An 11,444-nucleotide genomic window follows, 5' to 3' on the forward strand; every position below is an offset into this window, starting at 1 on the left:
AAAAAAAAAAACTTCAGTCTGGTCCTCCAACGGGTCTGAGGGACAGTGAACTGGCCCCTGTTTAAAAAGCTTGAGAACCCCTGGTCTAGATGCTAAGAGAAGCCGAAGAAGCCCGTTTCCAAACGAAGACTAAACTCACTGCCAGGCAGTCTCACTCACAGTAACCCTGAGGGCAGAGTAGAACTGCCCCTGTGGGTTTTCAAGATTTAAACTCTTTACAGGAGCACACAGTCTCATCTTCCTCCCTCCAAGGAGTGAGTGGTTTCAAACTGCCTACCTTCTGGTTAGCAGCTCAATACATAGCCTAATTTTGCCCCCAGGGCCACTCACGCCAGCTTCCACTCTGTCCCAGTGGGTTTCTGAGACTGTGGCTCTTCCCAGGAGTAGAAAGCCCAATCTTTCTCCCAAGGAACGGCTGGTGATTTCCAACAGCTGACCTTATGGTTGGAGCGAAGCGCATGTAACCACTACGCCACCAGGGCTCAGGCTCCTGTAAATCGTATCTTTTGCCAGATCAGGGGGGGGAAAGCAACCCATGGAGCTTAAGGAGGGACCATTCCCCTTATTCACCCCAAGCTTGATCACGTGCTTGGTGCTGTGTCTCCCTGCTGTGATGAGGCAGGTTAGCAGAGCCAGTGGGGAGCCAGGCCCTGCACACCCACCACTGACCTTCCTGGGGGGCACCCATGTCCCAGCCGCATGCTGAATGAGGACCTTTGTGTGCTTTTCCTTCAAGTGGAGCACCTTTGGGCTCCCAAATTCACTCCTGTTTTGCTTTTGCTTTTAAGGAGGTATTTGAAGGGCACTTAAAAAACACTGGGACGTTTTTTACTTTCCCTGAGAACCAGCACCACGCGCACCCACACTCTGCCGGGTGTCCACGGAGAAGCGTGTGGCTAAACAGACTTCGGCGTCTGAAAGCCTCTGATGGTGTGCATTACAGATGGCTCCCCCCCCCACTTTGGTATGATCTTGATTGCTGAAGGTATTCTTACTGTAGGTATACTGAAGAACAGGAACCATTGAAGAAATGAACTTCACCTTGTGATGGCCTTGCCAAAAAAGAAGAAGATAAAGAAGAAACCATGGTGAAGGCCTAATTACTGGAGTGAGCATGCCTTTGCAGAGCCAGGGTTAACTGGGCTGCTCCTGGCTCGGTGACCTTGCAAAGCATCCTTGTTCTGTTTGGTTTCTTGCTCCTCGTCAGCTTAATGAAAGGGGTGGGAGGATTGAACTTGAGAGCCCTGTGTACAGTCAGCCTGGAATATCCCCAGAAGGACCATGGGCCTAGGGAAGCTTAGGCAGCCCTGGAGTCCTGCAGCAGAACGTTGACGGTGGCATGGACCCCCAGAAGAACGAACACGTCTGTCTCAGAGGAAGCACAGCCAGAAGGTCCTTAAAGAGCAGATGGCGAGACTTTGTCTCGTGTGCTTTGGGCATGTCATCAGGAGGGACCAGTCCCCGGAGAAGGACATCATGCTTGTAAAGGAGAGGGTCAGAGCCAATGAGGAAGACCCTCGACAAGATGGAGGAAACAATGGCTTCCACAAGAGACTGGGATCTAGTCAAGATAGTGAGGATAGAGCGGGGCCGGACGAGGCTGCGTTCCACCGGGTCACTGTGGGTCAGCTCCTACCCAAAGGCAGCTAGCAACAACAGCAGGGTCGGGCAGATGTTTGTCTCGTAGTGCTGTGAGGAGAAAAAAGTCATTGTGCCCACACAGCACCTGCCGCAGAGGGCATGCTCAGTGACGGCATCCTCGTCCTTCTTCTAAGGACACCCTGGCTGGTCATGATCCGAATATCCCAGTGTGACTTCTGGTACCACCAACACCACCCCAGTCGGCACAAAAAGTATGAGACCCCTGTGCTATTATTAAAGGGCTTGTGATCCACTTGGGAGCACAAGGAACACCCAATGTGTGCACAGAATCACTCGTGTATTTGGAGCCAAAGGAGCACTTCTCCTCGTGGTCAAATGAGCCCTGCAGCCAGAAAGACACATGATCTCATCTCCATTCTGACCACCGCCAGCTGTTGGACTCCAGTGGCTCACGCAAACCCTCCGAGCCTCCGATTCCCCCGCTGTAGACCTGGCCGGTGAGACCTGCCCTCTGTGGTTATTGGAAGGACTGGGTAAGAAAACATGCTGGGTGACCAGCATTCAGCATTCAGTGAGGGATCTTCACCACACTGTGAATTTTGTGACCCAGCGCTCTTGGATGGCAGGTCCGTACTACTCGACAGAAGACCTGGAGGTTGGTGGTTTGAACCCATCTAGAGGCAGAAGACAAGCAAAGCCTATTGACCTGTTCCCCTGAAGCTGGAAGCCAGGAAAACCCTGTGGGGCAGCTCTCCTGTACCCCAGAGACAGCAACAGTTTTCACTTGGGAAGCAGCCCATTTGAAATAAAGACGAGAAAGAGAAGAAGCTGAAGAAATGCAAGTCAAGGAGCAGACAGAGCGGTGACCTGCTGAGGATGCGGACATGCTTAGGTCAGCGTCAAAGGACGGCCGGGGACACCTCCGCGTGCCAAAGGACATCTACGTTAGAGGAGGAGCCAAGTTCAACAGGTGTTGGAGCCAAACTAAAGCAAACCCAAAGTCACAGCCATCGAGTTGACTGGGACTCATCCTGGGGACAATCTGCTCCCACGGTGAGCCCTGACGTGGAAAACCAATAGAAAGCGTTCACCCCGCTGCCAGGCACAGCCCACGATGGCAACTTGGTAGCTGGTTGAATGGTAGCCCCACCCCCCAAAGACTACTAATGAACGAACCAACCCCCACTGCCAGAAGCTCCTTTCTGGAAGGCCTCTGGAGCATGGCGATGGCCTATTGGTTCAAAGTTCTTATCAGTCTCTTGGCCAATGTCAGAAGAGTGATTACCCGCCGTGTTTGCACCCTGGGTGGGTTCATGAACGTCCTCAAAGAGAGAACCAATATAGATCTCAAAATACTGGCACAATGAATGAGAGTTTCTTTGGGGCTTTGCTTCACACGCGTGTGACCTGTTGACCATCAGCCTATGGAAACCGCTGATACTCATCCATGTAACCATTTAGCACAGTGGCTGCACATGTTCAGTTAACCATAGCGAATTTTGATGGAAGCTGAGAGGCAAAGCTATAGGCTAATCCTATTAGACCTATTCCAGGCTGCCCTTAAACGCTTTCACATTGTTTTGGAAATCTCCTGAAGTCTTCTCACGCCAAATACAGCTTTTCCCCCCCAAGCCCAGTAGTAACAGGCCAGCCAGATTGTAGCTAAACCCACATCTCCCACACCCCATTCGGCCTTTGAAACCGAAGGTAGCCTCGGGCTGGTGTTTACAGTGTTGGTTTATGATGCAGTTTGGGAGAAAAGTGTATCTGGCTTAGGCAGACTTCAGGAAGTGTCTTAAAGCAACATGAAAGAGTTGCTTTAAAAGAAGCCTCCCAACCAAGACCAAACTCACTGCCATGGAGTCAGTGCTGACCCCTAGCCACCCCCTGTGCGCTTCCGAGACTGTAGCTGTTTACAGCAGTAGACAGCCCAGCCCTTCTCCAGTAGAGCCGCTGCTGGTTTCCCACCGTGCAGATGGCACGCAGCCCAGTGCATCCCCACTCCAGCACCAGGGCTCCAAAGAGGAGCCTAGCATCCGTCTAACAGGTTAAGTCGATAGTTCTGCTTCCCAGCATTCATCAAAAGCACTATCGATAACCCAGCCCGTACCAAGGGCAGCACTGTGCTGTTTACATGTGCAAATAGCAGCCATTTTCAGAGGCCAGTGCACATAAATGGAGTCCTTGGGTGGTGTCATCGGTTTGAGACTACCCAGAGGCACCTTGGAAGAAAGGCCTGGTGATCTAGTGCCCAGAATTCAATCATCAACAACCGGTGGAGCTGCCGGGAGTCCAAATCAACTCAACAACCAGCCAGGCTGTAGAGAGAGAAAGACTGGCTTAAAGGGATTCGTTCACATGACCGGGCAAAGCTCCGAACAAAAACGAAACTCCCTGCTCTCGCATTGACTCCCACTCTGGTGACTCCAAGAGCCACTGGCTGGTGGCAGGCGGGAGGTCCCTGCAGTCTTGGGTCTCAAAGCCTCTAGGCCGGGCAGTGTGGGGTGTGAAGAGTAAGGGACTTGGGGCAAATGTCACTGTGTGGTCTAGAGAGAGAACACTTCCTAGGGAAAATCCCTTTATTGCTCTAAAAGTCTTCAGGGGGTTCATTGAGACCCACCCACCTGTTGGAGAACCATCTGTTCTACTTAAAGCTAACGTCATCCCCGAAGGCAACTTCACAGCAGCCTCTCAACTCGTGGTCAGCCAATCAGCCAACCACCATAGCCTAGACATATCCTGGGCAAACTGTGGCTCGAGAGCCATATATTTTTAAAGGATATTATTCAGAGAATGGTGATTTCATTTGTTTGTAGAAATAGACTTGTGTGATGATGGCAACAAATGTGCTTCATACAATGGATGGATGGATTGTGATAAGAGTTGTACGAGCCCCCAATAAAATAATTAATAAAAAAATAGACTTGTGGCTCTCGAGTAATTTTTAAATTGTCGTGAAGGACAAGATTGGCTCTTGTGTCTCAAAAGTTTGCCCACCCCTGACCTAGCCAAAGGAGTCTAGATGGCGTAGCGGTTACTCGTTGGGCTAACATCTGCAAGGTCAGCAGTTCAAAGCCACCAGCCACTGCTCAGGAGAAAGACCTGGCTTTCTACGCACATGAAGTGTTGTAGTCTCAGAAACGCACAGGGCAGGTCTACCCTGTCGCTGTGGGTCTGCACTAATTCTATCGCATGAGTTTCTGGCGTTTGTAGCCTGGCCATGTTGACATATGAAATTCACCACTACAAGCTCTTGACTTGGAACCCCAGAGATGAGATTCAGAGGGTCTGTGAACAGGCCCGTAGCCTCCGTAGACACACGTCGGGCAATGTTGGCACGAGGAGATGGGTGCATACCGAGGGCAGCTGTGACAAATAGCCCCTGTGCTGACCCCTGGCTGCTGGTCAGAAGAAGGCTGACACGGCAGGGCCTGCTGCCTCCAGCTAGCTCCTGGGGCAGAGTTCTCTAGTCAGGTGCAGAATTTTCCTGAATGGCTAATTGGTATTTACCCAACCGTTATGGCTTATGCGTGATTTGTCATTATTTCCCTCTTTTCATCAATGACTTGAAAATGTACATCTCAGCCCTCTGGCCAAGACTCTGACCAGTGTTTTCTGCAGAACGTCTGTCTGTCTGTCTGTTTTCCCTGTGTGGCCCTTTTAAGCCCCATCAGTTGGTGTATATTGCCTCTCTGGCGTGCTTACACTTCTCTTTGTCCTGAGCATATCGGACAGCTCAATGGTTTGGCCAGCCCCATCGAGAAGGGCCATCCACTGTGGGACATTTTCCCCTTCTCTTACCTGGTGATGTTTACCATTCCATTTCTGTCCGCTTCCTTCAAGTTCTGTCTTTGGAATAAAGTTTATACATAAATAACTCAGTATCCAAGGGTTGCCACGGGAGGAAGTACTAGCCCCACTAATCCTTCACTTTTTTGTAGGATTTTTGTTTTGTTTTGTTTTTGCAGCATTCTGACTCCTGCGTTTCTCTTCCCTTTAGTCCAGTAAAGAGGATTCCATCCCCACAGGGTCAGAGGAGAATGTAAGTTGCGTGTCCGATGGCAGAGTCATTCTACTCTCCTGGGAAGCATGCTGGACTGGTGGTAATGGCCCCAGCCCTGGGGTCTCATGTACCTGCGTGATCCTAGTGTCACCCCTCTGCCGTAGACTCTTTCATCCACTCACATGATTGGGGTTTGCTGGGGGAAAACACTGGATTTGTAACACGCATGGTTATGGCGTCCCATCTGATCAATATTTGCCCCATAGCATAGTGGGTTATTCCTTGGGTTGCCAACCTCTGAGTCAGCAGTTCAAACCCACTGGTGGCTCCTTCTCGGGAGAAAGACGAGGCCTTCCACTGCCATAAAGGCTCACAGCCTGGGAAACCCCCCAGGACAGTTCTGCTCGGCCTAACAAGGCCATGGTGAGTCCAAATAGACTCCATAGCAGTGAGCTCTGCACCTGTAAAGATGTGCATCCTCCGGAACTCAAAGGATCAGTCTGCTCTGTCCTGTAAGGGTGCTATGAGAGGACAGAGATTCCCAGGCTGTGATCCCCCACCCCTCCCCGGAGCAAAGAGCAGATCTTTCTCCCTCAGAGCTTCTGAGTGGGTTTGAACCGCCAACCTTTCAGTTTAGTGGCCAGTTGCTTAACTGCTGTGCCACTGGGACTCTGTAACACCCATGAGGTCCGTGGGAACTAAATGCAACATCAGAACATGTAACCATTTGTTATTGAGGGGCTGAAAGAGTCTATCCAGTGGGAGAACAGCTCTGCACCCCCTCAAGCCACGCCCTCGCCTTGACTCTACAGTGATTGCTCTTCCACCTGTTCCCATGGCTGCTCAGCTTCTCTGCTCACTCCGGGCGCTGGGGGGCGGGCAGGTGCACCAGGCACAACCACCTGCCACAGTAGAGAGATGCCCACCAGGGCTGTTGGTCTCGGGCTGGGACACCAACTGCCCACAACACAGGCTTTCACACTGATTTGGCCAACCACCCCTTTTTAGAAAGAAAGGGGAAGAAATGACCCCTGACCATCAAAAACGTGTCCGATAGCCCATCATCCAGGATCAAGTCTAGGTTATCTGCTCTTGTAGCTCCTCAGGGTCCCGGGGGCCTCCCCCCCACAGCAGGGGGCGGTGTCACCCACCTTGGGAAACAGTGCTCTACGCCACTAGATTGGAGCTCCAAGTCTTTTTTTTTTTTTTTTTTTTGCCCTGGACCTTGTCAAAGAATGGTCTGGAATTCCCAGAAAGAATGATTCGCTTCGAAGGAGATGAACCCACATGAAAACCCACCCCCAAAAGTAACATAAAAGGGATCTTTCCAAAAACTCTTTAAGGGAGCTTGAAAGCTAGGCGCCTTGAGCATTCCAGACCAGAAATAACAGCCCTCTGCCCTGAGTGCCGTCTTAAGAGGAAAAAAACGAAACTGATGAGTGGGAAGACGTGAATTCACAGGCAGACGTTCAAGACAGAAAACACATTGCTCTCGCCTCGCCAAGGCAAGAGCCTGCTCCAGTGCTTCCTGGGTGTTGCTTGTTGCCCTGCCCAGGACGGGCCCCGGTTTTCATTTATTTCTGTCCCTCTGAAGCAGAGCAGATGTGGGGAATCCAAGCGTGTTGTAGTCATGTTGTCCGTTGGGTGGAAGGGAAATTCAAATGGAGGCGGTGTGTTAGGATTCTCCGTAGAAGGGAGACCTTTTAAAACCCGCACTTTCTGTAGACATCGCTAACCTCAAAACGCAGGTCTCTCTTAGTTCCAGAATGTTCTCGTGGATGGGCTAGCTTTTTGATGGAGACGCATAATCTCTAGTTATCTCAGCCACTGGCAAAGAGGAGCCCCATGAATCGTCAGGCCTCATTGGTTGTTTTGTTTTGTTTTTTAAGTAAAAAGTTACACCCAGAGCATCCATTCCATTTTCAGGGCTGAGTTTTTTTGAAGAAAAAGGAGAAAAGAGTCATTTTGGGGGTGTTAGCGCTCAATTAGTTTTTGAGGAAACCTGTTTGTCTTGCAGCCCCTCCATTCCCACCCCCTTACCCCACTGCTGGAACACAGAGTAGGTTTCTGGCAGTCGGCCCGGGAGGCATTTCTTCCCTTCTAGAGTGAAATCTGAGACAGAAAGAGAAGCTTGCCATGAAAATTCAGCCTTTGGTACCAAAAGATAACATGAAGCATTTCTTTTAGGGAAGCCTCGGAGGCCCCGCTTTAACTGGCTTCGCCCTGCCAAGGGCACTCCGTTGGCTCAGTGGTGACGATGTGTTTCTCTCAGCTCACCCTTGGGTGGAAGGACACTGGGTCTCACCATCTCCACCGGGGTTGCACCAACTCCTGAGCCTCAGTGGACTCATCTGTGCAATGGCAGCGAGCATGTTACCTGCCCCTTGGGGCTGCTGTGAGAATGGACTAGGGAGAATGCCTGTACTGGGTCCTAGGTCAGAGTCCAAGGCCAAAGAAACACTCATTCTGGGGTAGGCAGCCCACAGCCATGGCCCCATCTGGGTCACCACCCATTTTTGTAGAACCCATGTGCTCAGGAAAGGATGAATCTTGCCAAGTGGTTGAGGGGCGAGGGGGTGGGGCTCTAAAGCAGGATGGTTTTGGAGGACGAGTAAAAACGATCTCACATTTGATGACCACTGTCCATAGATCGTTTCTTAGGGCACAGCTCCCCCCACTCCTCCCGACATGCTCCATGGCTGCCTTCTGGGTCCTTGGCAGAGCTGAGGGGCCACACCAGAGACTCCTGCCACCAGCCCACCTGCAGGAAATGTCAACAGATGCCACCCGTGGTGATTGCCGGCACTCGGAAGAGACCTAACGCTATGAGGGAGTGCTTCCACACCATTAGGAATTTCCTTGGAAAATGGTACCTCTCCCAGCTGACCCAGTGCCCACACAGAGGGGAGACAGGTTGACCACAGGGTCTCCTTCATGCCCTCCACTCAAAAAAAGACGGAGAGGTGAGTCAACCCCATGTGCTTGACTATAATCTGGACAGGTGGGTGTGATTAAGAGGACTTCCTGCTAGCATTATTACCTTCCATACCAGGGACCTGGCCACTGTACCCCCAAGCTCAGCCATGGCCCAGTGATCCCTGGAGGCTTGTGTGTTGCTATGATGCTGAACCGGTTTTGGTGGAACCTCCACACCAAGAGAGATGAGGAAGAAAAGCATGGTGATCTACAGCCTTCAAAAACCACATAGTTCACAGCGGTCCTGTTTCATTGTAACAAGGCTCACAGGAGTGGGGCCCGGCACAATGGCAGCTCATGATAACCATCAGCCTTCCTAGTGAGTTCTGATGGCATAACTGTGGTCAAGTTTGATTTGTTTCAATGCTTTCCTTCGACTTTCCACAACACGCCTATCAACCAATGCCAGAGCCACCTCTGCTGACCAGCAGGTATGGTAGAAAATAGAAGTAACGCAGAACGCTTTACGTCTCTATGAAATGTGCCCTTGAACTGTGTTGCTGGGGAAGTCTATTGAAAGTACCGTGGGCTGCTGACAAGAGAACAAACAGATCTGTCTGGGAAGAAGTTCATCTGGAATGCTCTTTAGAAGCAAGGATGGGTGACGTCCTCTCAGGTCATTTGGATGTGATCCGAGAAGACCAGTCCCTGGACAGGGTATCGTGCTTCGTGGAGGGACAGGAGCAATGAGGAAGAAGCTCACCAAGATGGATGGACACAGCGGCTGCACCCATGGGCTCAAACGTTGCCACGATTGTGCGGATGGCACAGGACCAGGCGGTGTTGCGTTCTGTGGTACGTAGATCGCGTCGCTATGAGTCAGAACAGACTCAGAACAGCAACGACGCTGGCGCACCAGCATCTTCACGCTGTGAATGCTGCCTCCCTGGGAAAAGCAAACCGTGGGAATGTAACTGAAACACGGTCACATCTAGACTTTGGAGCATCCAGTGTCCCCAGCTGAGAATGGGCAGAAGCCATCCTGTCTTCTGAACAAGGCGCAGCTTTTCGTCCAAAGCACCCGCCTGAGAGGAAGTTGGAAAATGATCCAAAGGAAAAGAGAATCCGTGTGTCTGTGTATGCAAATCAATCCAACGCTTCGGCCCAAGGCGTTCTGGGCTTTCCAGTCTGATGCCAATGGGTTCTCCTTGGCTGCCAACAAGAAGCTTCTGGGCCCGACTTCAAAGCCAGCGGGAGTCTCTGCAAGTCCTGTTTCCTGGTTACTGAAACTGCCGTGTTTAGGAGAATGGGCTTGTGGCCCAGCGTTTAGGACTCCATGCTCCCCGACTGGACGGGCCCTGGTGGCAGTCACATAATGTTGCTTCGCGAAGCCCTCACCGCCGTGAAGCCCCACTGCTTTGTTCTTGGGCTCGGTTTCCCTCCAGGCCCTTGCTTACCACACACGAGCCAGCCAGCTTCAAAGACAGAATTGTCCAGAAACCTGGGTCACTCATTTCTTAGTGGCCTATTTCCCACCCTGCACTCTTCTGCTCTGGATCTCGTGCAACGATGGCAACTACCACGCCTACCCTTCCATACCCCCACCCTCGCCCCCGCTCCAGAGTATTTGATTGTGATTGGTCCAAGCCAGTCACCCGGCTCAAGTCCCCAGCAGTTAGTCCAGGGGTAAAGATGTGACCTCGATTCCATCCGGCCAGTGTATGGACCCTGATTTGGGGGAGGATCCAAATACAGACGTCCCAACGCAGCATATCTGTTTCTCTGCCTTTCCTTCCTTCCTCCTTGGGACATCGGGACAGGGAAGTGATGTCTGGAGCCCCGGCAGCTCTTCTGTGACCTTGAGGTGACGCATTTCACAGTGAGAATACAGTATGCCAAAGATGGCAGAGGAGGAGCCGGGTCCTGGGTGACTCATGGAGTCACCGAACCAACTCTGCACCTTCCTGACTTCAAACGTCTGATTCCCCATTTTCATTGGTGAAGCCATTGTTACTCAGTTTACTTCCATGGAGATCCGGTCCTTACCTGTGCCATGACCGTGGCCACATCATTTAACCCTTGAGATGCTTCATCTGTAGACCGGGGACGATGGCATTTACCCAGAGCTGTCTCTGTACCTATTTATTGAGTTCACCTATAAAAAACACCTTGTATGATGCTGTACGGGAAGCTGGACATAGTCACATAGCTGCTCTCAGTGAGGGACCAGAAAATCATGCCTGGGGAGTAAACCGCTCTAATCGTAACATGAATAATAGTGCATGGAGTGAATTGAGTGCTGAAAGGGGACCAGGTTCTGTTCTGCGAACATGGTATGCATTACCTCACTTGCTCCTCAAAACGGCTTTCTGAAGAGTACCATGTTCCCCGGAGAGAGGAGAACACTGAGACGTGGTGATGTGGAGTGGCGGGTGCCCTGGGAGCCCCCAGCCCAGGATAGAGTCTAGATTTCAGCCCAGGCAGGCTGGCTCTGAGCTGTGTTCATCACTGCTCCAAAAACTGCCTCCGTCTCAGACATACCCACACCCACCACCAAGGACCTTTCTCACCAAAGGGTGTTTTGCAGGGACTCAGTCATGGGGGTACCCAAGCATCTGGTCACTGCCCAGCTGCCATCTCTGGTTGGGCTCCAGTCTGAGCATCACTTCCTAGAGGAGGGACAGGGTCAGGAAGTCATAACCCCAGAGCTGTAGGGTGGGGCCAGCCAGGTCTTCTGGAAGGTCTATAGATGGGGCCACACATCACATTTGCTCCCCAGCCAACCCAGTGCCCTTCTTCTATTAGATCAGTCTATGCTGATAGAACCTGCCTTGCCCCCTGGGGACCTTGGGGTGCATGACGCATCAGCTTCAATCTTAACAAGCTTCAAAAAGCTTGGGGGGCGGGGGGAGAGGAGTCTATT

At 51.6% G+C, this 11,444-nt stretch overlaps 1 protein-coding gene across 9 annotated transcripts in view; it reads left to right on the forward strand.

Annotated features, from left to right (window-relative positions):
- Positions 1 to 11,444, forward strand: part of BCAS1 (brain enriched myelin associated protein 1) — a 67,087-nt gene that overhangs the window by 33,517 nt on the left and 22,126 nt on the right. For 7 of the 9 annotated variants that reach the window (XM_045295453.1, XM_045295451.1, XM_045295455.1 and 4 more), the window contains one exon: positions 5,603 to 5,644. The exons of the other annotated variants lie outside the window; for them this stretch is intronic. In XM_045295453.1, the coding sequence (XP_045151388.1) occupies positions 5,603 to 5,644 (42 nt within the window). The remainder of the gene's footprint in view (positions 1 to 5,602; positions 5,645 to 11,444) is intronic. 9 annotated transcript variants of the gene reach the window in all.

The sequence above is a fragment of the Echinops telfairi genome, unplaced genomic scaffold (assembly GCF_000313985.2).
Source record: "Echinops telfairi isolate 266 unplaced genomic scaffold, ASM31398v2 ScPeMD7_5592;HRSCAF=6446, whole genome shotgun sequence".
In the NCBI taxonomy this organism is placed as follows: domain Eukaryota; kingdom Metazoa; phylum Chordata; class Mammalia; order Afrosoricida; family Tenrecidae; genus Echinops; species Echinops telfairi.